This window comes from Pleurodeles waltl, chromosome 3_1, assembly GCF_031143425.1.
Source record: "Pleurodeles waltl isolate 20211129_DDA chromosome 3_1, aPleWal1.hap1.20221129, whole genome shotgun sequence".
NCBI lineage: Eukaryota > Metazoa > Chordata > Amphibia > Caudata > Salamandridae > Pleurodeles > Pleurodeles waltl.
The window spans coordinates 942,112,638-942,138,965 of NC_090440.1; the positions used below are offsets into that span (position 1 = coordinate 942,112,638).

Consider the following 26,328-nt stretch of genomic DNA (forward strand, 5'->3'; position numbering starts at 1 on the left):
CCCCGGGGTTCGAGAGGGTCTCCAAGAGGAACTCTGCCAGCGAGTCAGCCCGCTATGCCAATTGGGCCCTTAGGGATCTGTTGGCAGATCCGGATTGACCCTGGCTGCAACTATGGAAATTTTTCTGGTTTACCATTCCAGTAGTGTTGTTCTTGGTGCCTCTGACACCCATCTGTGTCACCGATCCCATTGCGATTCCTGACTCAGATAGGAAACCGGACCTGTGTCCACTGCTTGGTGCTGACCAGGCCGCACGGTCTGAATTGGAGATGGAGCCCTAGCTCCATAGAAGGCCCTCAGAGAAACTGAAATGGAGGGGTTCCAAGGATTCCTTTGGCTATTCTGGCCCCCAGTATAGTCCATGGCTGATGATACCTGGTATGAGGACCTGCTTTGGACATCTCACCAGACACTGTCCTCCTCACCTTCCACAGTGGCTATGGAGGAAGGAGCTTCCTTTTGCTATGGTGGTTGATGTACTGGACCTTAAGCTGCCCACAGTTGACGTCAAGCCCTATGTTTTGACAGTGGTGTGTCAGCCTGCAGTGTCTCTATCAGACTCCTTACTCTCCTTTAATGAAGCCCTCACTGGTATCCTGCTCGGAGACTGTCTCCTGCTGCCATCGCCCAGGGGCCTGGGAACCAAACCTTTCTCACCCAGCACCGCACTCGTAAGAGCCTGGTGGTCCATGCCTCAACCTCCAAGATGAACCCCGGTGCATTCCCTTCGAAATCACTGGACAGGGAATCGAAGAGGCTGGATGCCTTTGGAATGAGGATTTTCTCTTTCACCAGCCTGGCACTGTGATCCCGGAACACAAAATTCTTATTGGGCCATTATTTCCATACTGTATGGAACACTGTTGGGCAAATGTCTTCAAGGAGGCCTGAGCCAATCCCCCCCATGCTACTGCTGATGTGGCAGAGTTCACGAATAGATGCGGATTGGATATGAACGACTCGCTGGGCAGAGCCATCGCTTCCCCAAAGGGACTCAAACGTCACACATGGCTGAGCATAAGTGGCTTTTCAGGGGATGGCCATGTATCCCATATGCACTTGCAGATTCAGCACTCAAGCCCTTCAGAGACAGTAGGGCCACCGCTAAGTGTTTGGGGCTCACCATAGCCCCACGACAGCTGCATTCCACAGCTACGGTAGAGGCTGTCAGCTGGATCCTTTCCACCAAGCCACAAGGTACCTCATTCTTTCGTGTCTACAGATGCGCTCCAGCAAGCCTTGTGGGCGCCAGAGGTTGACCCAATATGTGCTCAAGTTAAACCCCTTAACCCCCCCCCCCCCCCCCCAACAACTTCAAGGACTCTCGTGCACTCGTACCGTCTTGGGCACCCAGTTGGTGGTTAGATTTGGAACCACATATCCCAACAGAGGAAGATCACTTCAGACAAATGGGTGTGCTCCAGATTGTCCAGCGAGGCTATGCCCTTGAATTTCAACAAACCCAGAAATCCTTGCTACCATCTCCCGGTCACTGACAGAGGACCACCTTTCGCTCTTGTTATTTTTTTGCTCTTCTAGCCTAAGGAGCCATCGAGAGGATGGTGGCATCAAGTCTGTTGTAGTTGCTACTTCTGCTATTTTTCTGGTGACTAAGAAGGATGAAGGACCCATCCTATTCTAGACCTACATCTGCTCTATTACTTCCTGAAAAAGGAAAAATTAGAGATGCTCATTTCGGCTCACGTACTATCTGCCCTCGACCCTGGAGAATAGATGGTAGTACTGGACTTGCCGGATGCCTACTTCAGCATTCCGGTCCTGCTCGCCCACATTCCTGTCTTGCCTGCCCACAGACATTACCTCCAGTTTAGGGTAGGCCAAGATCATTATCAGTTTGCTGTGCTACCGTTTGGCCTTACCAGCACTCCTCGGGTGTTCACCAAAGTGATGGCTGTGGTTGTAGCACATCTGTGGAGATCAGAGATGCCAGTCTTCACCTAACTCGACCACTGGCTGGTTAAAGTGGGCTCGCCCCAGGCAGTCATCTCCCATCTCCAGACCACAGCGGAACTCCTGCATTTCTTGGGGTTCACCATCAACATTCCGGAGCCACACCTGACTCCCTCTCAGATGCTTTGTTTCTTCCTTTTATGAGGGCTTACCCTGAATATCCTGGATGCATGGTTACGTAGGATATGATTCAGATGTTTCAGCCTCTATCCTGGATTCGGTGAGAACTTTGAGGCTTCAGAGTCTTATGGCCTCCTGCTGATAAAACCTGCCCGTTGGCATATGCTAGCCCTGCAGAGAAATCTGAAGTCCCAGTGGCCACAGACCAAGAGAACTCTCTCTGATCGGGTCCAGATAGTGAAGGGAACTACAAAACAACTGTTGTGGTGTCTCATGGACCGCGAGTGGGTTAGTTTTAGACATCTCTACTTTCCCCATGTGAAGCGAACAGTAGTGACAGATGCGTCACTTCTGGGTTGGAATGGCCATGTGAGAGAGGACTTTGATGTCCGTTGGAATCTCAGCTCCACATCAACCTTTTGGAACTGATAGCGGTTTGTCATTGAAAGCCTTTCTTCCTTTCGATCTAAAGAAGGCTAGTTCATTTGTTAATGGTCAACATCACTACCATGTGGTATTGCAGCAAGCAGTGTGGGATGTGGTTGTGGACCCTGTGTCAAGATGCTGTGTCTCTGAATGTGGCTAGAACATTATGGCATTTTCCTGTTGATTTAGCACCTGTCGGGCTCTCTGAATGCCAGAGTAGATAAGCTCAGTCGTCAATGCCTCAAGGTTCACAAATGGTGTCTCAATTCGGAGGTGGCGCAAGGTCTCTTCCGAGTTTGCGGAAAACCTTGGTTAGATCTAGTCACCGTTGAAAATACGCAGTGTAAACCCTTCAGCACTGGAGTTTCCAAGCCAGCTCTTGATCAGAGACGCACTTCGTCTCGAGTGGAGCTCAGGACTCCTGTATGCCTTTCCACCAATACCACTATTTCCAAGAAGATCAGGAACAACTGAGCTAAAGCCATCATAGTGGCGCTGGATTGCGTAAGGAGTGCCTGGTATCCCAAACTCCTGAGTATGAGTGTCTGTCTTCAGATCAGGTTTCCCCTTCTGAAAGATCTCCCTGTTGCAGAAACAGTTTAGGGTCCTGTACCTGAACCTGCACAGTCTTCATCTTCATGCATGGAGATTGACCGGCAACAGTTGAGAGTGCTTGATCTCCCTCATGAAGTGTTAGATGTCATCCTAGCATCCTGGCTTCCCTCCAAGAAAATGGTTTACACCTGCCAATGGGACAAAATAATGGTTTGATGTGCTGCCAAATCCATTGATCCTCTGTCTGCACCCTTCTTCGAAATACTTTTGTTTCTCATCCATTGTCTAGCAAGGACATTCCTTAAGCACAACCAAGGGGTATCTTTCTGCCATTTCAGCCTTTCTGCAGCTGCTGGATCAACCCTCCTTGTTGAAGTAACCTGTTGTGACCCGTTTCTTGAAAGGTTTGCTGCATGTTTCCTCCCACACCTTTCATCATGCCCCTAAGGACTCTGAATTTATTTTCTTATACTTCGAATGCGTTTACTATTTAAGCCCATGCACAGCTGCCCCGTCGGACAGCTAACCATCAAGACAGGTATTCTTGTGGCGAGGGTTTGCGAATTGCAGGCGCTTTCCATTAAACAACTTTTTTCTCAAATAATATGGTCCTTAGGACCTGTGCATCCTTCTTACTAAAGGTGGTCACACCTTCCCATGTAAGGCAGAACATCACACTGCTTTCATTCTCTTTCCCACCTCACCCTCCCAAAGAAAACAAGAGACTCCACCACCTGGTTCCAAAAAGAGCATTATCGTTCTACATTGATCATATAAAAGACTTCCAGGTGGACGATCAACTTATTCTTGAATTTGTGGGTGCAAAGAAAGGAAAGGCAGTCCACAAGAGAACCATCTCCAGATGTATAACAATATACTACGCAATGGCCAATAGACAACCCCCTGAGGGCTTGAGAGCTCATGCCACCAGAGCTAAAGCTGCGACCACCGCTTGCTCAAGGAGGCTCTATTCTGGACATCTGTCAAGCAGCTGAGTGAGCATCACTGCTCACTTTTCGCAAACATTACTGCTCAGACTGTCCGGTCTGGTGAGATGGGCATTTTGCCTGTTCAGTCCTCCAGGACTTTTTAGTTTAACAGTCCTCAGGCCCACCTTCAGGGATAGATTGCTTTGTTACCTATTCTGAGATAAGGAATATGACTAGAAGCCTCTATCAGAGAAATAAGTTGCTTAACTTTGGTAACACCTTATCTGTTACAGACTAGTCACAGATTTCCTATGTACCTACCCTTCCTCACTGTTCTGCGAACTGTATTTTTCATCAAAGAAATCCTTTAGAACCTGACTTTGGCACGCTGGCCATTCTACCTCTGTTTGACTCCGTGCTTCTGGTGCAGAAAAACAGTCATGAAGGTCAGTAGGCTGGGGTGGCGCCTTTTATTGGCACCCCGCACATCACTTCAGTTTCTGACAACATCATGCCACCTACCAGCACGCAAGGGGACTGCTATAAAAAAAAAAAAAAAAGGCCTGGGGAATATTCTAGGGTAAGGAAACAGCGGCTAGAGTCTGTGCCAGAGAAGGCATTACCAAAGGTAAGTAACTTATTCTTTAATCTCCTTAGGCTTTCTTCACAATATTTAGCTACTGTATTATGTTAATCATTTGTTGCAAGATCACAATTTAAAATTAAATAAATTATTGAATGCAGCAGATTTTTAAAGAAAGGTATGACACTTGATACACATTTGCAATGACTGGTGAACTTTACTTGCTTGCCATTTTGTCACATTTTTAAAATGGTAACTATTTAAATGGATGTGAATGTAACCTTTTTTATGCTGTATGTTTGTATTATTTTTAAATAGTTTAAAAGAAGATGGAACCGGGAGTGCATATGACAAGGAATCCATGGCAATTATCAAACTAAACAACACAACGGTTCTCTACCTAAAGGAAGTGACAAAATTTCTTGCTTTAGTCTGCATTCTTAGGGAGGAAAGCTTTGAGCGGAAAGGTAACAATTTGCTATTTTTCCCTGTATAAAAGCATATTTCTTTCAGCAGTGGTACTTTTTGAACTATGTGGACCCTCACATAACCATTACTGGAATCTGGGGATCTCACTGAATCATGATTTGATCCTGGGAACCCAAGTCTTAGGGACTTAGATCATTTGAACCTTAAAACAGTGCCCAAAAATATGGAAAGATTCCTTCATTAATCAAATTCACACATGATTAAATATTTTATTCAATTCACAAATATAAAATATTTTTTTTTTTATTTGGAAGATTTGAGCTTTTCTAAATACAGTTCAGACCACCTGTTGTCCGTACTATATCCTGTTTGATTCACTTGCACTGCAGCCACAAATCAATCTGAGGATACTAACATTTTTAGCCTCTAATTTTAAAATCCATCACATCTACACTGTTTTAAAATTTTACATTTTGCTTCTTTATATAAACTGTAAATCGGTTAATATTTAATTTTCTGAGTAGGAGTCATGGACTACCAAGGGTCCACAGACCACTGGTTAAGAACCACTGTTTTCTGTGCATTTGTTTCTTGATCACCCTGGTTGATTAGTTTTCATTTTTGATCAGCTGTAATTCTGTCACTGTGCATTTTAAAAAGTTTTTTTTAAAGTTTCTTTAGCAAATTCATATTTCTTGCCTTTCAATTAGGATAGTTTGTAACTAATTAACATGTCTTTTTGTTAGAATTCTGATATTAGATGGTAGCAAATACATTTTAATAAGTGGACTGCCTTGCGCAAAATTTTATTAACTGGTTTCACATACTTTGTTGCAGCCACTTTTACCCGAGTACCACTCTGGATTAAATTTGCAGAATTTTCCGTTTGTGGGGATTATTGACCAAAACGAAGCTACACACTTGAATTATCCTTGTTTTTCAAAATCAAATCCTGAACAATTTGTGTGACAGTATTTTTGCTTAGATAAACATGATGCTATTTTCTTTTTTTTATATATGTTCCAGGCTATTCTGTTCTTCCAGTGAATAATTAATAAATCTATTCTTTAAAATTTGATCTACGAAGGAGCAGTTCATCAAGGTCATGACTGTCTTTCTTGAGAGAGGCCAGTCCACATTTACTGATCACATGCGTGTGCTAGGTCATTTCTTTGGGGCGTCTTTTTGGGATGGAAAGTAAGGGAGTTTGAAGTAGAGAAAGTCGGTCACTGTGGGCATCCAGTCTGCAACAAACATCAGAATAGCTATTTTATTGTTTTTTGGGGGCAATGCAGAACCCTCTCTGGTCGCTTGAGGCATCACCCAAGAACTAGTGTCTGCATGTCAGCAGGCTTTTCCACAGAATAAGGTAGAGGTCAAGAGGTTTCTGTATAAAATTTGACTTGCAGAGTCACAACATTCTTTCAGAATCTGTAGTATCAGGATTAAGTTGTTGACATGGAGATAAACCTCAGGAGTGTGAAATAACATTTGCTGTCAACTGCCTACAAGGGCAAAAGATTATGTTTTCAAAGTTCAATTGTACCGCTTTTCAAATTAATTTGTGCAGTGTAAACCATGAGGTGGTGAACTCTTTATAGGCTGATGTGAAAATGTCATCGTAAAATTGGGCATTGAAAGACAGGAGTAATCGGAATCCCCTGGCAAGGAGGACCCCCCACTCCTTAGGCAGCACATAAACAGAAATTATGTGTTAACGTGCTTTGCATCTCGATGTCATTTGGTCGTTAGGCCTGAAAAATATTTTATTACATGTCTGCATAATTGGGTGCCAGTACCAGGAGGAGACCGTATGCTTTAAGTTGACTTTGACTTGATCCTCACATTGCCCTGTTCTGTAGACATCTGCAGCTTTTGTCATCCCTCAGAGTTTGAAGCATTGATAATGTCCAAAACAGCATTAGCTAGTGAGTGGAGATGTTTAACAGCTTTGCAACACTAATTGGTGGGACTTAAAACCTCTGCATATTTTGTCCAGAGCTTTTAGCACCCACAATTGTGCAAATTTGTTGTATGCATGTCTGGAAGTTTGACAGTACATTGTGTTGCACTTTGTCATTCAATGGAATTTTGTGGCTTTCTCATGCTTTGTCATTGGCAGAGAGGAACTGAATGCTAAAATGTGAAGCTAGTCTCTTTCACGGTTGTGGCTGTTCTCTGTCAGGCTTGTGACTTTCTTAGGATAATGGCTTCTTTTTGTGTCACTTATGCTGTCCTCTATCTAGCGTTTTGTGTTCATGTCCCATTTATGGAGTTTCTGCATCAGCACCAGTGTCTCTGATGGGGAAAAAAGCAGATTCTGTCCAAACCCATTAAAGTTATAATTTAGAAGATGATTATTCACAGCAAGACTAGGTTATTCACCCAGTTAAACCTATTCCCAAGTTTATTTTTAAATTGCCATAAGAGTGCAACCCACAAAGAAATGTCATTGGGACTGAACATCTTCCATAAATACACCACCATTGTCATGGTCTCATCCATTCGGAGACACCTCTACATTATGACTTTAACACGCGGCACAATGTGGAGATTACCTCTGTCCACCCCGCTCTCTGTGACCATTTATTTATTTACTGGTTTGGTATACATCAACTAAAATATAACAAAAACAGATCCAGGGATATTTTGAGTTAAATAGCAGACTGTGAAATAACTGGGGGGAAATACAGAAAAATAGTTATTATATACCCTGTTTGAACTCATCCCTTATAAAAGTATGTTTTTATATATATGCCATAATTACATTTTAGTTAAAATGAAAACTTGTTCCACATAGGCTAATTATCCAAGCAACAGTCAACCAGCAGGCCAGTTTAAAGCTAAACATGAGGTACAATATAAAACAGCACTGCGCAGTGAAGAAACTGTATGCGATCTGGCAACATAGTAACATGCCTACTGAACATACTAATGAAGACCTCACGACAACACATTGACTGCGCATGATAATTGCAAGTTAATATATAGGCATTGCAAGGCAGGTAACAATATGCGATCACCCAGTTTACCTTGCTGTTTTGTATACATCTTGGAACTGCATGCCTGCTCCTTCTGTATAGATCAATATGCACCCCGCCCAAACACTCTTCCAGTCCAGTATATAGGAACTCGCTTTAATATATACAACCCTAAGTAGATTAGGGCATGAACTCCAACTCCTAAATAGCTGCCGAACCTTGGCATGGCTGACCTCTTGTTATAAAATGTGACATCAGGCAGTCCATAGCCAATTTTATTGTTTAGCACATTTCCATCTACCACAACCCCTCCAGAGTTCAGAGAAGGACACTGTTCTATTGATGGCCAACACTGTTCATAGAGGATGAAAGACTTCCTGCAAACAGCCCCCCGAGGGGGGCCTGCTGGGTATTGCAGTGTCCACCCAGCAAGCAGCTTGACCCATGCCATGATTGAAGCATGCTACTTCAGTGGGTGAAGGTCATTGCGCCCTAATGTCCGATAGTGGTCCATTCACTTCAGTGTAGTATTGGTGGATCAGCACACTATTCTGTTTACAGTGACAGACCATTAATCTCTGATATCTGAATTGAGCTTCCAGAGCAGAACATAGTAGTGCCATTGCCCCCCTACAGCTTTTATGTCTTACCAGGTATTACAAAGACAGTCGGCACAGCTTGTTACCTCATGGCCCACACTCTAGTGACCAATCTATTATGCACCAGAATCTGTCCTAATTTCAGCTTGTAGGTGTTGACTAGCTCCTGGTTAGTTCAGAGTCTGCCACAATCCCATAGATCACCCAGTTCCACCACCCCAGCGTCTGCTCAGGGTCTTCTACTTTAAGTTCCAACAATCTCCCTCAAAGATGGGAAAGACCACAGTGGCAGCTATGGGGCAAATGGTGGACATGTGGACAGACTTGTTGCAGAAGGTCCATGCTGTTTCTTTTGGCACCCTGCCCAAACCAGGCTCATGTTGTTCTGGGGGACATTAGCCATTCCAGTATGGACCTATCTCTCAGCACCTGCCGATCATCAGAGCTCCCTGGGGGGACTCGCACATCCCAGCCACCACATTTGCCTCTGCAGCTCGGCTGCCACATAATACTGTTTAAAATTTGGTGCTCCCAAACCACCCTCAAAGAGGGGAAGCTGCACTTTGCGTACCACTGCTCTTTTTTGCCCATGTCTCCATATTAAATCCGAGAATACCATGCATTTGCTTGGAAAAAAGACACCCCTCCCCCACCCCCAGTACAGCTGAAATGTCTTGCAACATTATATAATACCCTCTGCTCAGCGGTGATAATGGAAGGGAGGTCCAGTAGAGAAGAGAGTAGTGAGTCAAAACCAAGATCTTACCTAGGCTCTCTCTCCGACTTGGTTGGTAGATGAACTTGTCATCTGTGCACATTGACACTATAAGCCAAGTGCTCCCCAGCTTTGTGCTCTATTCCTCTGCCTTCTGTCTCAGACATGCCAACGGTTCCATTGCCGTGGTAAAAATTATACATGAAAGCAGGCAAACCTGATTGTGTTCCTCTACCAATTTTCAAGAGATCTGAAATGATCTTCTCTGTTCACACCCTAGCCATTGGGTTTGAGTACAGCAGTTGCACTCAACCAAAATGTTTGGGGCCCAAGATCTTGTGGTTTGGATTCATCATTGAAAGAGGCCTATACAAATACCCTTCTAATGTGTTCCTCTCGCCTTTTGAGAGTCTACAATAGATGCCTCCCTCATGGACTCGGGTAACCCTCCAAGGTTCTTTGCAGCCCGATCCATGGACAACAAGCAGGGTGCTAACGTGGGAGCATAAGCACCATAAACCTGTATGGGTAGGCCATCCATACTGTGGGGTCTTATTGTGCTCCATCTCTACTTGAATAGATTTCTCCAAGTCCTGGTATTGGAGAGTGTCCATTGGGGATACATGGATGCCGCACAGGTCATCTTGAAGGATAGTAGGATCAGTCTCAGTCCCTGTTTTGTACAAAATCTTAATAGTATTGTACAGATGCTTCGTTGATTTCTCCCCTTGTAGTCTGTGGTGTTGATCATCCCATTTGGTATCCTGCAATTCATATCTTGCAAACATCTGGTTTCAGTAGAAAGGCCATCTCCCGGCCAAATTCATCCCCATGCCTGTAATCCATCCTTTCCACATTCTCCATCAACTCAAAGTGCTTCCCCTAGAGCTCTAAGATGTAGCCCTCCTTCAGACTCCAGACAGAAGAATTCTCCAACTCTGTGATGTCCTCTTTTACTTTCATTAGGTCCCTATGGTAGTGTTCTTTGGAGACCCCAGGAGCTCTAGATACACTGTTTGTGAATGACTGCATTAAAGTGCCATCTGAGGCAAACCTCTCCTTTGCAAAATATTGCATAATATGTGTGCTTGCTGCCTCCAAAATGTGGGATACAACATTCCTCAGTCCACAGTTCTTGTTAGGCCTCCTAATCTGCTCAGTTTAAACGTATTGTGGTTGGCTAGCATGCTACCCAGATATTCACCACCTACTACCTTCAGCCACGTGCATCGTAACAAACAAATCAGTTCTAGAATGATGTGGTGAACCAGGGAATAGGAGTACTCCAGATCTTCTGGATGCTGTAGTCTCCACATGTTGTGCAGTTGCCTATGTTCTACCCACTTCTGAAAAAATGGAGTATCATTTTAAAACCCACAGTGCCAGGGAGGGATCGACTAGATCTGTAAAGGCCTTCTGACATATGTCTAGGAATACAGATTGATTAGCATTTGGAGCTTAGACAGCAATCAGACACTGGCTCCCCATCTAACAGCCTCTCAACCACCACATACCTAACATCTAGATCAATACTGCTGTTGTCACCACAAAGAGGACCCTCTGGTAAATTCATACCAGGATACCCAGGGCAAATACAGACTGCAAGATGCCAAACATGTGCCCCCTCCACTGATTAGCTTCCTTTTGAAGCTCAGCCTAATTAAGGTGTCTTCTGAAAGCAGATCAGGTGTATGATCCTGCTCTTATTTACGCGGAGCCACAATCATGCCCAAACACAGAAGTGATTCAATTACCCATGCTGCCCTCCCGTTGCGCATTGGGACATCGCCATACAAAACTCACACGAGTGACGGCCCCGGCAGCATCCATATGCCCATTGTTCAGCAGCTCATTTCTTCTTATTTCCTGCTTCATGTCCAGTATCACTTTTAGCCCCTTATGCACAATAATATCCACATTGCAAATGTCTTTGATTTTGGGCATGTGGTGGGGCGTAGTTGGGAGTGGTGGGGAGTGAATTGAACACCTCTACCCTTTGCTAGAGGCTGCAAAAGACAGTTTGGTTCAGAGTAGCATTCCAGTCTCTACGGGACAAGGTCTCCAAAGGGCATTAATGCACTATAGCTCAGGAAATGCCCCTTTTATGTAATCTGGCAGCTACAAAAACAAGCAGGTAGCCCGGAGCCCAGAGTGAGCAAGAGGAAATACATTTGTATATATATTTTTTTGTGCCCCCCAACACAATTCGACTGTAACAGGTAATACAATTAGTAAGAGGGAGAGAAGTGATTCTTAGTAGTAGACTTACAAAGAGACAGGTAAGCAGGGTGGGTGGCGATAGAGCATCTTCAGCTAGAACATCTGCAGTTGGTAGAGACAGAAAAACAGTTCTGGTACTACTGAAGTAACATTGAGAACATGCCACCAGTAGCTGCTGAATGAACACTAAAAGTAAAAAAAAAAAAAAAAAAAAAAAAGAATCCTACTTGTTTAGGTGATGAAGCTGAATTCCAATATTTGCCAAAGTGCCTTTCTGCATTCAGATGCCTCTGCAATAGCCTAGGACAATTACCCTTGGGTAATTCATATTTTGGTTCTTAGTAACCGCTTGTGCATGGGCTAGGCACAAGAACACCAGTAGCCCCTGATGAGTAAAGTATCAGACTGTTATTTCAAGCTTCCTTTTGGACTGACATTTGAAACTACCCAGTTGGCACAGGGAAAAGATGGATTACTTAAATTATTTGTGGGAGCATTGTCAATGAGATTATGTTGAGGGTGAGGGATAGGTTTGGGAGGGGAGAGGGAAGAGACCTTCATTGTCTGTGCTGTTGAATTACAGTAGTAGGTCATAGGAAATGTATTGAAGTTAAGTGAAGTGAATAAAGAAGATGAGGAAGAGAAAGTGGTAATACCTTAGTGTCCAGAAAATATTCGCTGATGGAGAGATGACATTGATAAAGTGTTGGTATCGTAGAATGGTGAGTTTGTTAGGATAGAGACACCCGAAAGATTTTGAAATAATTCTTCCAAAATGCCGTAGAAAAGGTGGTGTTTTCTTGTTTACATGAGGTTTAGGACAATGTGGAGAGGTTCCAGAAGGTTTGTGGTGAGTGATTATACACAGTATACTACATAAGAAGAGGGCTAACTTATATGTCACACATTGAGCAGAGCCCTTATTCTGATGCATGAACTTTTTAGAAGACTTTGAAGGCTAAAGCAATCAGGAGTCAGTGAAGACATGTGAGAGAAGCTTAGGTCTTTAGTGTAATCAACATACCTTCACCATACCACCAAGTGATATTTTAAGAGGACTGACAGCCTTTGACTTCATTTATTACACCAATTGAGTCTTTATCCGTTTTGTAGGGTTGCCTTTGACCTTGTGTTCGCAGCAGCCCGTTTCAGTTGAGTGATAAGGAAGGCAGGTGAGGTGTTACGCGAGGTATGTTTTGCAGGCAAAGGAAAAAATATCCCTACCCAGTAGGGTCTGCTTGAAATTCTGATCTTACTATTTCAGGTGAAGATGTGAGACCTAAGTTGGTTCTGGCCAGTTCAAATATATCTTGGTACTGTGGAATATTATTCTCAGTTCCATTGCAGTTTTCTTCGTATTATACATCAGCTGTTGGCCATGGTGAACAAACAAGGTGAAGAAACAAGGCATGAATGGTCCGAGAAGTATCAGTGCTTTTGACTGTACCAGAAATTAAATGTCCCATGTGCCTACACTGGGTACTTAGTATGCACATAGAAAAAGTATCTTGATGACTGACACCAGTCTGAGAGGTTTAGGCGATATGCTTACCTATGAAGGCCTGAAGAACTTATGTCATACTTTAAACTTTTATTTGAATTTGAAATGCGACAAGGGGCTGTCTGGTTGTTGTCTGATATTCAAAATCCAGGCTTCTCTCTGTTTAGAGGAGTGTACTTTATTATTTCAGTGTGTTGTTCCGCCACTGGTATACTCTAAATCAGTGGTTCTTAACCTTTGGGCTCCTGTGGATCCCCCACTTAATCATTACTGGAACCCGGGCACTTCCACTGAATCAGAATTAAAATCTAGGGACCTTCACAGAGTAATTATTGGAAGCTGGGGACCTAGTTCCAAGCATTTGCGATAATTTGAACAGCAAAACAATACTTGAAAATAATTAAACCAGTTTTCATCAAACAAATACACAAATGATAAAATAGTTTATTTAATTAACAATATCTAAAAATCTTTATATATATTTTTGATGGCATGTGTAGCTGCAGATACACATGCTATGCATATCTCTTCTGACATCTAGTGTTGGGCTCGGAGTGTTACAAGTTGTTTTTCTTCGAAGAAGTCTTTTCGGAGTCACAGGATCAAGTGACTCCTCCTCCTCCTCTCGGTTACAGTGCGCATGGGCATCGACTCCAGTGTTAGATTGTTTTCTTTCCGCTGTCTGGTTCGGACGTGGTTCCTCTCGCTCCGAGATTTCGAATCTGAAACCTTGGAAAACTCATTTAATCGTCAGTGTTGTTACAATCGCTTTCCATTTAGCATCGAACTGATAGTACCGTCAGAATATAGATTTCGCCCTTCTCGGCGCACGTGCCCGACTTGGGCCTGTTCGGTCCTACCTCGTGGAAGCCTGAGGGATCGGACTCCATTTTGATTCTGCCCTCAGTGCCACGCGAAGTTTCTCTATACAGACCAATACCTGGTTTGTAATCTGTGTCTTTCTCCGGACCACCGAGAAGAGGATTGTGAGGCCTGTCGATAGTTCCGATCCAAGAAGACCTTGCAGGATCGGAGAGCCAGAAGATTAGAGATGGCATTGAAAAGTACAGAGCATCTCAACGTCATGAAAGAACAGGCGCAGACAGTAGTCTCCATTCGAGACTCCGAGCAAGAATCGGAAGAAGACAGGCCTATCTCTGCTGGCCAGCACGTGAGTAAGTCTGCCCCTACGTCCACATACAAAAAACCACCGAAGGCCTTGGGTACACCACTGCCAGAAGGCCATGGTTCGACCTTCGGGTTCGGTGCCGAAAAAGGCCACTCTTCCGTCCACTTCGGAGTTGAGTAAATCGGTAAAAAGTTCTGCATTGGACTCCACTAAGCATCCTCACTCCTCGGAGTCGAAACTTCGACGCCCTGCTTTAGAGCCAAAACAGCCAACTTCATTTTCGGGACTGGAAGAGATCCAGACTTCGGAACCTAAGAAAGCTTCTTACACAGAGGAACACGGACTTTCGAGTTGCCTCAAACAAAGTTCGAAGCCAATGCAGGAATCTTACAGATCTTCTGATAAGGACACTGAGATTCAGTCCATACTGGAGGTTATGGATAAGTGACAATCCAGAATCCATATACACAAAGAGACTGGCAGAATTGTTACTGCACCTCCTTTTGAAAACTAAAAGAAAGCTGGCTTTTCAAGAGGAATTAGACTCTGTTCAACAACCAGAAAAAATTTCCAAGCAAAAGGAAAGGCCAGTACCTGTCCCTACTTCTCCTCATTCACCACAGCTTTCTTTTTCACCTTCACACAATAGTCCACTACCTTTGCCTTCACCAACGCACTCACAGTACTCTCATGGGGATACAGTGGATCCTTGGGATCTATATGACCCGGATCATATTCCAGATAACGATCCTCACTTATACCCCTCCAAGTCTTCTCCACCAAAAGACACCACTGCATACACGCAGGAAGTTTCCAGGGCAGCTGCTTACATGGGGTGCTTATGCATACTGAGCCCCTAGAGGAGGATTTCCTGTTCAACTCTGTCTTCCACTCACTCTAGATATCAGTGCCTTCCCATGTTGCCTGGAATGGTCAAACATGCAGACCAAATTTTTAGTGAGCCGGTCAAAGCTAGAGTAATTATTCGGCGAATTGACAAAAAGTACAAACCTGCTCCTACAGACCCAGACTACATTACACACCAAGTTCCTCCAGATTCAGTGGTGGTGAGTGCAGCTCACAAAAGGGCTAATAGCCAATCCTCAGGGGATGCTCCCCTACCTGATAAGGAGAGTAGGAAGTTTGATGCCGCTGGCGAGAGAGTGGCCACTCAAGCGGCCAACCAATGGCAAATTGCTAATTTGCAAGCACTTCTTGCCAGCTATGATAGAGCCCACTGGGATGAGATGCAAGAACTCATACAGCACCTCCCAAAAGAGCATCAATAGAGAGCACAACAGATGGTAGAAGAGAGACGGCCATAAGTAACAACCAGATAAGGTCTGGCCTCGATGCTGCTGATACAGCCGCAAGGAGTGTAAATACTGCCATTGCAATAAGAAGGCATGCATGGTTACTCTCTTCTGGCTTTAAACCAGAAATTCAGCAGGCAGTACTTAACATGCCTTTTGATTAAAAAACACTTATTTGGGTCTGAGGTCGATACGACCATAGAAAAGCTGAGGAAACATTCAGAAACTGCCGAAACAATGGGAGCATTATACACCACATCGTCTAGAGGTTCCTTTTGCATGCCACAGTTTAGGGGAGGATTGAAACCACAATCCTCTGAAGCTTCTACCTTCCAGGCAAAGCCGGGACAACAGCAGCAACAATATCAGAAAGGAGGGGGTTTAGAGGGTCCTTCAGAGGACAATGTTTTAGAAACTGAGGCAAGTTCCAAACTTCAAAACAAGCCACTACACCATACAAACAGTGACTTCCTTCCCACCCCTCCACCCCACACATCTCCTGTGGGTGGAAGACTACAGCAATTCCACTCTCATTGGCAAAATATCACCACAGACAATTGGGTGTTATCAGTTATCCGCAATGGCTGTTGCCTAGAATTAATCTCCACCCCTGCAAACATTCCGCCACCTTACCACAAATTGTCCCCAGAACACAATGTTCTTTTGCAACAGGAGGTACAATCTCTACTACTAAAACAAGCAATCTATTTATATTCTTATACTCTATCTCTACTTCCTTCATCCTTTGAAGGCCTTGGGTACACCATTGTTTTCCTGCAGTGTTTTTTTGTATGTGGACGTAGGGGCAGACTTACTCACGTGCTGGCCAGCAGTGATAGGCTTGTCTTCTTCTGATTCTTGCTCGGAGTCGGTGTCTCGAATGGAGACTACTGTCTACGCCTGTTGTTCTTTCAAGACGTCGAGATTCTCTGTACTTTTTGATGCCATCTCTACCCTTCTGGCTCTCCGATCCTGCAAGGTCTTCTTGGATCGGAACTATCGTCAGGCCTCACAATCCTCTTCTCGGTGGTCCGGAGAAAGACAGATTACAAACCAGGTATTGGTCTTAATAGAGAAACTTCGCGTGGCACTGAGGGCAGAATCAAAATGGAGTCCGATCCCTCAGGCTTCCACGAGGTAGGACCGAACAGGCCCAAGTCGGGCACGTGCGCCGAGAAGGGCGAAATCTATATTCTGACGGTACTATCAGTTCGATGCTAGATGGAAAGCGATCGAAACAACACTGATGATTAAATGAGTTTTTTGAGGTTTCGGATTAGAAATCTCGGAGCGAGAGGAACCACGTCCGAACCAGACAGCGGAAAGAAAACAATCCAACAATGGAGTCGATGCCCATGCGCACTGTAACTGAGAGGAGAAGTCACTCGATCCTGTGACTCTGAAAATACTTTTTCGAAAAAGAAAAAAACACTTGTAACACTCCCGAGCCCAACACTAGATGTCGGAAGAGATATGCATAGCATGTGAATCTGCAGCACTACATGCCACGATCAGATGTACTCTAGATAAGTGACATTTTCCATATATAATATATCTTAAAATATAGATAATATTTCAAATATAAATAAAAAATATCTCAATTATAATTTTATTGGGCAGTTTAGTGCTTTTCTAAATTCAATTGAGACCAATAATTGTGCATATTCTATTGTGTTCCATGCACTTGCACTGCTCTAATGAATACATCTGAGAACATTCAGTTTTTAATTAAGTTTTTACTTTTCAGTGTTTTTTATTGAAGCATTTACAAATAGTAAACAGACAATACTGTCTGCAGTAAAACAACCTCAAACAATAGCCTCGCTGTCCCCCCCCCCCCCCCCCCCAATAATCCCATTCCCAGACCAAAACAGTTGCATGATAAACAGCGATACATTACACTTCTGTATCTTGAGCTTCAGAGGATCCACAGTGAGGCAGCAGTGCAGGATCGAGCTTCCCAGGGTTCGTAACATTTGTGGGCATGTCTTACCCGGAATCCTATGTGAAAGTACGCCTCAGGGCCCTCACAGTAGATTTGTAGCGCTCAATAAATGCTTGATTGAAAGTATAAAAAGACAGAGCCCCATAGTTTGTGAAAGATCTGAAGTGTGTCCACCAAGTAATTTGCAATTTTCTTGTGCTCCAGCAGGTGCCAGAGCTGTGGAGCCAAGGTTTTCTAGTTGGTTTCCTTCAAAGAGAAAGAATGACGTGCTTGGCTGCGAGAATGAGATGGGATAGTAATTTGCCTGCATTGTAATGGAGTGGCTAGAATCCCACCAAGGGCCAATTCTGGGACCTTGTGTAGGTATTCAGCCCTGGATCTTGGAGATTGCAAGAAAGCATCCCAAAAGTCCTTCTTTCGGGGGCACGACCATAGGATGTGCTTGAGGATGCTAATGCATCTGCATCCGCAAGACTGTAGGTGAGATTGATGATGTGGAGTAAGGTGCCATCATTTCAGTATTTTATAGAGGATCTCCCTGCCACGAGCCTGGCCACCACGTAATGTTAAGATCTTTCTTTGAAAGGTTGATTTATCTGCTAATGCCAGTTTGTTGAATATGCTATAGATGTTAAAGATGTAGTGCCTAATTTAGAGCTTGGCGGATAGAGTACTTTATCACAAACATGGCTGATGTCCTCTGTATTACATGTTCCATTTAATATAATTCACTTGTAATACAGTGAACGTGATATCTGTCGTGTTTGTGTCAGACTATCCCATCTGTTAAACTCTTAAATTAGGCTCCAGTTGCTTGAAGTAGAAGTGCTGGTGGAATGTCTCAAAGGGTGTTGGGTTCTCTTTCAGCATTCACTTTTACTCTGCTATGCTAGACCCAGTGGCTGATCTTGAGGTAATGATATTGCTTGGCTTCAGGAATGCCATATTCATGTTTGATCTCTTCGAAGGTTTTCTGTTGGCCCTAAACGTAGAAGTCCAAAAGGCGAAAGCCATCCCTCGCTCATCACACCTGGCCGGAGCTAACTCTGTGTTGTCTACGATTTATTTGAAGGGAGAGGGAGAAGCGATAAAACGCCATTTGGTTTGACAGCAACAGAATCCCAAACTGCTAATGTTGCGCTAGTGATAGGGATCTGTATGTGAGCCTGCCTCTCATGTTCTTGGGAACCCACAGTACCTCGCTGCCCGGCTGCAAGGTTCTGATCTATGAAGCACCATTGGTTATGAGTTTCCCCCTCTAAGCTGTTTAACCATGTAGCATTGAGACACCTGGAAGTAATGCATTAAATGCAGGACTTCAACCCCTCCTCCCTGGAGTGTTTTGTGCACGTCTCGAAGGCCACTCTTGAGCTTTTCTTTTCCCAGATATACAACATACAGGAGGCGTGCAATATCTTCCCATTGATGGGAAGAGGCATCACTTGGAATAAGTACAAGATATACAGTCGTAAGGTAATTGTAAGGGCCCTGGTGCATCCTGCCCACAACCCGCTAGTAAGGACTTAACCTCATGCAATTGGAGTTCAAAATTGATTTTGGCAGAGGTGGAGAGGGTTGGCCTTAGGAAGATACCCAATGTTTCATGTGTTCCATTGAAATTGTGTTGTCCTGTATAAGGAGTCCGCTAAGGGGTTGCCTCCCACCAAAATTAAACCTTCAAATGTTTTCATGTATATCTGTAAGCAGGCGACTGCTTGGAGTGAGTAGGATAATGTCAGCACAAGGTGACACTTTTAAAGGTATCTTGGCAGACCAAAATGCTGTGAATTATGGATCATTTCTAATTTTCTACAGGAAGGGCTCCAACAAAAGGTCAAGCAAGGGTGGGGATAAAGAGCATTAGCGAAATTAAAGTGAATATTAACGGGTGTTGATGATTGACCAGACAGCATTCTCCAGTCCACCCTATCAACTAATTTCTCAGTTTCGACTGATAGGAGGATTGCAGCCTTCTCTTTTTACCTGGCTATATCAAAGAGGTGGAGGGCGAGTTTAGTCTTGTTGTCTGGTTAGTTACAAAGCTGCTTTGGTGGTTACTTACCAGATCCGGCATCATTTTGTCCAATTGATTAGCCAGAACTTTCAAAAAGCATTTAATTTCAAGACTGAGTAATGAAATCATCCAATAGAAAGAACAGTGTCCTTGCCTGGTTTGGGGATCAGTGAAACGGATGCCTCAGTCATGCATGGAATGACTCTTCTGAGGTTAGAACGTCTAGTATGCGTTTCCTTGCTATGTGGAGAGGCACTACCCTATGTACCCTGTCCATATAGATAGAGCCACAGTTGTTTCTCTCCAAGATGGCGCTGAAAATGTCAGAGGTACCTGAGGAGTTGGGCCTTCGAGACACTAGTGGGGACTCCTCAAAATGCAAATATTGTTGTGACAATTCCCGTTCTCAAAGTATTCTCATTTCTCTTATGGGCTAATTTGCTGGTCCTCCAGTTGCAGGATACTTTGCTGCAGTGCTTTGCACTCTTAAGTTTGTCCATTGATTGTTCAGTTTGTGCCACATACTAATTGAGCTCCTGCTGAAGGGTGTGCAAGCCTTGTTGGAAGTCAGTCTTTCCCCCTTAATGTTGTCCTTGATCTCTTGAGCGAGTTGGAGGAGAAGGCCTTTAGCAATGGGTTGTGTGAGGTCCTCAGAAGTATTGCTCCGACCCTGGGCTCCGGCATCGCCGAGGGGATGTTTACCCTGTGATAATTAACTGTTGAAAGATTTGGTGGTGGAATCAGTTTTTGCCTCGATCGCCAGTCATGTCTCCCATGGCACAGAGAGGCTGCACTAATTACTGGGCTGGCTGCTTTGCACAGGCCATAACTCACTCTTCAGGTGATGTCTTATAGCCAAGGGATGCCCCCCTCTGGGGGTCTCTCCCTCCATCTCTCCCACCCCCACCTTAAGTGCTGCTAATGTCACCTTGGTAGGCCCAAGGTGTCAGTTTAGCAGTTGAGCCTACGCACCTCCCAGCTTTTCCCCTCTCGTGACACCAGGGCAGGCGTGGTGCCCACTCCCACAGGTCCAGTACCCAGCAGTGTCTGCTCCCCATAGTCTCCAGCGAAGTCCTGAAGCGATGTTGCCGAGCAGCCAAGGGGTAGCAACCTGAGCCTTATTGACCCAGACACTTTGCACCCCTGGAGTTCAATTAACAATGCCGTCTGTTCTGGGGTGCACCCCGGACCAGTGAACTCAATATCCACCGCAAGTGGCACTGTTGAATTGAGGCCCCACCATGCCTGCTCTGCATCCAGTGAGTGGCCGGGTGGGTGCTGTCCTCAAAGTTGCGCCACGTTATATAGGCCACCACCACCACCACCGCCGATGGCTTCCCTCCTAGTCTAGGCCCCTGATTTCCAGTAGTCTTTAAGTTGAGCACGCCGGATGGGTGGTTTGATAAAGGTGCTGACTTGGTTTAGTTGGGTTGGGGGGGGCGTGGAGGGGGGTGGACAAGGGGGACAGAGGGTTGTGGTTGGGGGAGGCAGGGTCCTCAGAATACAGGAACGGGCAGTGGTGTCAAACTAAAAAAACAAAGGCTGTATCGAGGCCATGCAGGGAGCTCAGGATCATAACTGAATTTTGTCTGACTTGGCCACGCCCTTCTTACTTCATTTTTAGCTTCCATTTTCTGATGTCTTCACATTTACATAATGTTTTAAAATGTTCTATTGTACATTTAGCTTCTTTATATATAGTTTATTAATCTTTTAAAACTTAATTTTCTTAGCAGTTGTGTAGCCCCCGAGTAGGCTTCGTTGACCTCCGGGGTGTTCCCGGGCCACAGGTTAAAACCAACTGCCCTACGTGCTCGCAGCAATTATTGTTCCCCCAGGTCCAGGCTATTGAAGCTTATTCAATTAATTACTTTGTTACCCTTTGTTCTCCTTGGAGCGCCCATAACTTACGTATCATATGACTGCCCAAACTGTTTAAACAACAATTGTGGAAATTAAATCTAACCATGAAATACCTAGTGGCATATTTATATTGAGAATATTAATGGCTTTCAAAATGTCATTCTCTTTAACTTATAATGCGTTCTCAATCTTATTTCTCATAACTTATTGTTTTTCATCTTTGTATAGGTTTGATAGACTACAACTTTCACTGTTTCCGCAAGGCTATTCATGAGGTATTTGAAGTTGGTGTTGCCTCCCATAGAACCTTCAGTCATCAAGCAAGTACCCCAAACCTGAATGCAGTGACTCAGAATGGTACGCCTGCCAATGCAGTTTAAGTTTAAAAAGTCCCATTGCCAACTTTAATCCAAAGGCAGAGACCTCGTGTGTACAGAGTCCAAAATGGAATAGCTGCTGTTCTGGTGCTGGCTCTAGTGGAAAAACTCACTACACTTTCAACATCTGTGGCTCTTTCTGCATCCTTGGTCATTCAGCTGAAGCGATCTGAACATTTGGAGAGAAGAGTATAAATTTGCCTCAGACTTTCTCTTATGACCTGTTTTTACACGTCGTTTGACTTGGGTTTAAAAACTGCACTAGTGTTCCTGTGAAGATTATAAGCCGTGCCTATGAGCACCTTTCAACAATTCCAGAACCTTTAAATTGATTCATGTGGATGTTGTGCTTGCATTTTACCCCATCGCCTTTAAAGGAAATGTGTATTTTTTGAACCTCAGACACATTGCCCTGACTGTTTACAATTTCAGTAGAACACGACATTCCAAGAAGTCTCAATTTGAACCTCTCGAGTGGTGTGAGCCATCACAACAGGGTATGCAGGAACTCTATTACAACTGGAAGAACTGTGCTCTTCTGTGGCGAATAACGTGTGTGGTTTGGGACTCAATCGTGCTGTGGGCTAGATGTTAGTTCAAGTCTATTCTTTGTACTTCTCTGAACCAAGTAAAGGCACCAATGCTGTGAATCTTTACAGCTGTGTGCCCTGGAGGAAAGTTTTGGGACCTTGTTGTGGGAACTGGATTACTGATTTGTTAGGACAGCAGTGAACGTATTTCTGTACCGACTTGTATCTTTACAGAACAGTCATTTGCAAGACCTAATTCCAGCTGCCTTGCTTGGATGGATGACCAAAAATGTAGTTGAGTAATAATGGCCTTCTGAGAAATTAATAATTACTTGAACTACTCTATCTGGAAATGCTTACGCAGAAGATGGCCTAAAATTGGGTTAAATTTTTGCTGTTTTATTTACAGTGATTTCCAGTATTTACAGATTTTGCAAAATGAATTGTTGTGCCTCATTTCCCTTCTCAATGTTTCAAAACCTGGTAGATGTTTAGTTCTGATGTATTTTCTCACACGTTATGCTTTAACATTGCCTTCCCTCATTCCCTGTTGTGAAAATGGTACGGACTTCACATTAAACAGCCTACTAAGGTTGCTTTGCCCTCAACCTTCCGATTCTTTGCACCTTTCAAGCACAGTTAGTAGTCCACGTCCTAGACACTCATTTTGGCAGTTTATACATAGACTCAAAATGAAACTGCGTGCATGAGTGTTGAGAAGCTCAAGTCCCTCAGCAACTGTTTTAAGTGAAACACCTTTCTTGGATGACATCTGTCTGTCCAAAATCTGCTGGACCACTTGAGTACATAAGTGCCACTGTATGATATGTTTGTATATATAAAAAACAAATCTATATAACCTAACGGTGTGACTGCCTTTGAGAGTTCTCTGCAGATGACTGTTGATGGTGTTGTGGCTTAGCACATGCAAGGTTTATCAACCAAAAATGCTTTATTATATTTTTTTCACTGAAGTATGTATAACGCGGGCATTAATAAACACATTTGCTAAAGTTGACGTTTATTTGCAAGTGAAATGGAAGATTTGACGGTGTAACTGAAGGACCTCATGGGTTTTTGTTTTTTGTGAGAAAGTATTTTCTCGACCAACGCACCAAATGGTCAACGCTTGAGAATCTTCATTGTATCACATTAGTTTGTTACAGATGTCTTGCCTATGTTAGTTCAACTTTGAGATTTTAGTGTATTGATTATGATCGTAGGTAAGCATCACTCTGGTAGGTGGTAAGTATAAGTAATCTTTTTCAGCTAGTAGCTGTTTTTCCTCCATTATATACTTCTCTTTGACAGGTCAGAACGTTCTAGCTGCTCATGTTCTGCAGGAAAAAGGTCGTTCCTCAGTAAGAATTGCTATCACATTTTAGTGTATTACAGTTTACATAACTTCATCCCAGTCAACAGTGCTGGCTAATGAGCTTTTTACGTTCTGATAGTTAACCCAAATATTGCCTTTTTTTTTTATTATGCGTTCTTCATGGTAGCATTATTGGCATTTAGTCTGCTGCTTACTTTACTGCCTGAGTGTGTGGCATACTGAATGCATCAAACATTTAATAGTGCCTGATTACCAATACTATTGTTTGAACTTTTCGGTATTATCTAATCACATTAAGTCCTCCAGGTTTTTCCCTCAAGACAAAACAAGGATAATAGGCTTGCTGTATCCATTATAATGGAGAACAAGCAATCCTTCTGTGACTATATATATCCTATGCAGTATGCCAGCCATTTGAATGTTGATTTGCAGAACAGATAAAGCATTGGCTGCTCTGATTTTTAAAGATTGTCTTAGGGAGCATGAACATAGTCTATATTCACATGTTGTGGAATATTATGTTTGTTGTGGTTGTAAGTCTTTGTGTGATCTAACCTTTTTTTGTTGTCTTCCTACAGACATTTTTAGCTGTTGCAGATTCATTTAAGGCAGTAATTTGACATTCAGTTAAGAATGTGTTTATGGTCTCTACCTTGCTAATGATTTGGATTATTTGTCCTTTCTTGTGTCCTTTTTAGTTTCCACCTTGGGATTCTCTGTTTTTTGTTTATTCTTCTATCCCCCCAGGAACATTTTGGTTTTACCAGGCTTCTTATTGGATGAGTATATCATCCCACTCTTCATGTCAGAAAGCTATTTTTCCTTTTTCATGTTCCTGCAGCATTTACCTTCTAGCACTCTGTTGGACATCCTGCCTTGCCCTTTCCTAGCCCCTTTCTATTTCTTCACTCTTAACATGCTGATCTTATTTCCGCTCTTAGGCTTTCCCTTTGGCCTCTCCAGCTGTTGCTGACCATCCATCTTTCCCCTGTTTCTCCCACCTTTGTATTTGTCATAGAGTGTGTCTGACAGTTCCTTGTGGGAAGGATGAAGGTTGTTTTTTGCACGTTGTGGACTTTACAGCCCGTGATTTGGCTTCTTCAAGATCAGGGTGATCCTTTCTGGTTACCACAGCTTCCTTTGTCCTGACAGTACTCCAACGGACAGGTGCAATGAATGGCCACAGAACTGGAGGAGAAAGCTCGATGGAAGGAAATAACAAAAATCAGGGCGTAATGGAGCTGAAGAAGGGGCTCGAAGGACTTTGGGCTTCAGCAGGCACAATAGTAAACTGGGCTAAAGGGAAACACACTCCAAAAAACAATTCGAAGCTCCAAAAAGATGCTAGGGACAAAAAGTTAAACAAGGGCAATGACACCTTTGAATAAACACTCAATGTTTTGACTGAGTACTACTTTGATCTCCTTGTATAGTGGTGGGATGGAAAATGAAAGGTACTTTCTTGAATTAGTAAACTTGCTTTTTAAACACAGTAAAGGTGGCCAATTTAGTTTTTTCTACTAGACTTTCCCTCATATAAAACCCAGAGCACCTCAAAAGAAGATTCCTGCCACCTTCCAAGGTTGCTGCAGATAAGCACATCCAAGGTTGGTGCGGAGAAGCACAGTCTGAACATGCCAACATTTCCTGCCCTCAGTAGCCAAGCACCACAGTAGCCATTCAGGGGAGACAGCCAGAAACATTGTGCGTCCCCTTGCATCACTGTGCAGGCACAACACTTTATTCCCTCTCCGAGACTCCAGGTTGTCAGAGAAAGGTGTGTAAGACGTGATTGATAGGGCAGATGCATAGGAGTGTATGCTTTGTGGATATTGTTTTTTTTCCAGTGAACCAAAAACAAAAATTGCAGTTCACTAAGCTCTCCTCTTTATTTGATTACCTACCGGAACAGGAGAGGTCATCAATAATAAAATGGATGCACAAGATATTGTCATTTTGAAAAGTTGGATGGATGGTCAAGGATTTAGTTATCGAAATGCCACTGGATTGATACATTTGTTAGTAGCATAGGGTTCCAAGAAACATGGGAAACATGTTTGTACCTGAAAAGATGATGAGTGGGTAGACATCCTGAGAATAACTATTCCTTATCTCCTTGTTGCAAGGTTTGTGCAGGCCTGGTGGCTGAATCGGCTGTAGCCTTTGTGGATTGTTGAGCCTCTGACATTCTTGGCTGTAGTTTTTTTTTTTTTTCTTCAGCAGATACTTGGAAAAAGTCAGAAGCAACTGGAACCAGAGAATTGATTAATAGAGAGGAAGGTCCCATACGAAGATGGAATCTTAACAGATTAAAGAAGGATGAACCCTTTATCGAAGAATGAGTGGTGCTATAGGTAAATTATCCTAATTCGTAGGTGTTTGAACCATTTGAATTGGGTAGCATTACTGAAACATTGTAGTAAACTGTTCTAGGCCATTTTTTACCGTTTTGGTCTGCCCATTGGGTTGAGGTTGAAAGTCTGAGTACGATCGGTGTCTCTTCAGTGATATAAACAAATGCTACCAGAAATTGGGGGCATACTCCAGCTCTTATTAGAAATAATCATGTGATGCAAACCATTAAGACTAAAACATCAATGATGAATCCTTCAGGTGCTTGAGAGCAGTGTTTTGTCTTAAATGATAAAAAGTGTTCCATCTTAGAAAAGATAACTATGAATCACACATTAGCCATCAGAAGGGAGGCTTATTAACAATGAAATCTTTAGCTATGGTGTGCCAGGGGTGAGGAGCCAATGGTAATATTTGCAAATATCCAAACACCATTTGTT

General features: G+C 43.5%; 1 protein-coding gene across 3 annotated transcripts in view; it reads left to right on the forward strand.

Annotated features, from left to right (window-relative positions):
• RRAGC (Ras related GTP binding C) overlaps nt 1–23,218 on the forward strand; it is a 118,791-nt gene extending 95,573 nt beyond the window's left edge. For all 3 annotated transcript variants that reach the window (XM_069223965.1, XM_069223967.1, XM_069223968.1), the window contains 2 exons: nt 4,903–5,051; nt 21,522–23,218. In XM_069223965.1, the coding sequence (XP_069080066.1) occupies nt 4,903–5,051; nt 21,522–21,673 (301 nt within the window). In that variant the 3' untranslated portion in view covers nt 21,674–23,218. The remainder of the gene's footprint in view (nt 1–4,902; nt 5,052–21,521) is intronic.
• The last annotated feature ends 3,110 nt before the right edge of the window (nt 23,219–26,328 follow it).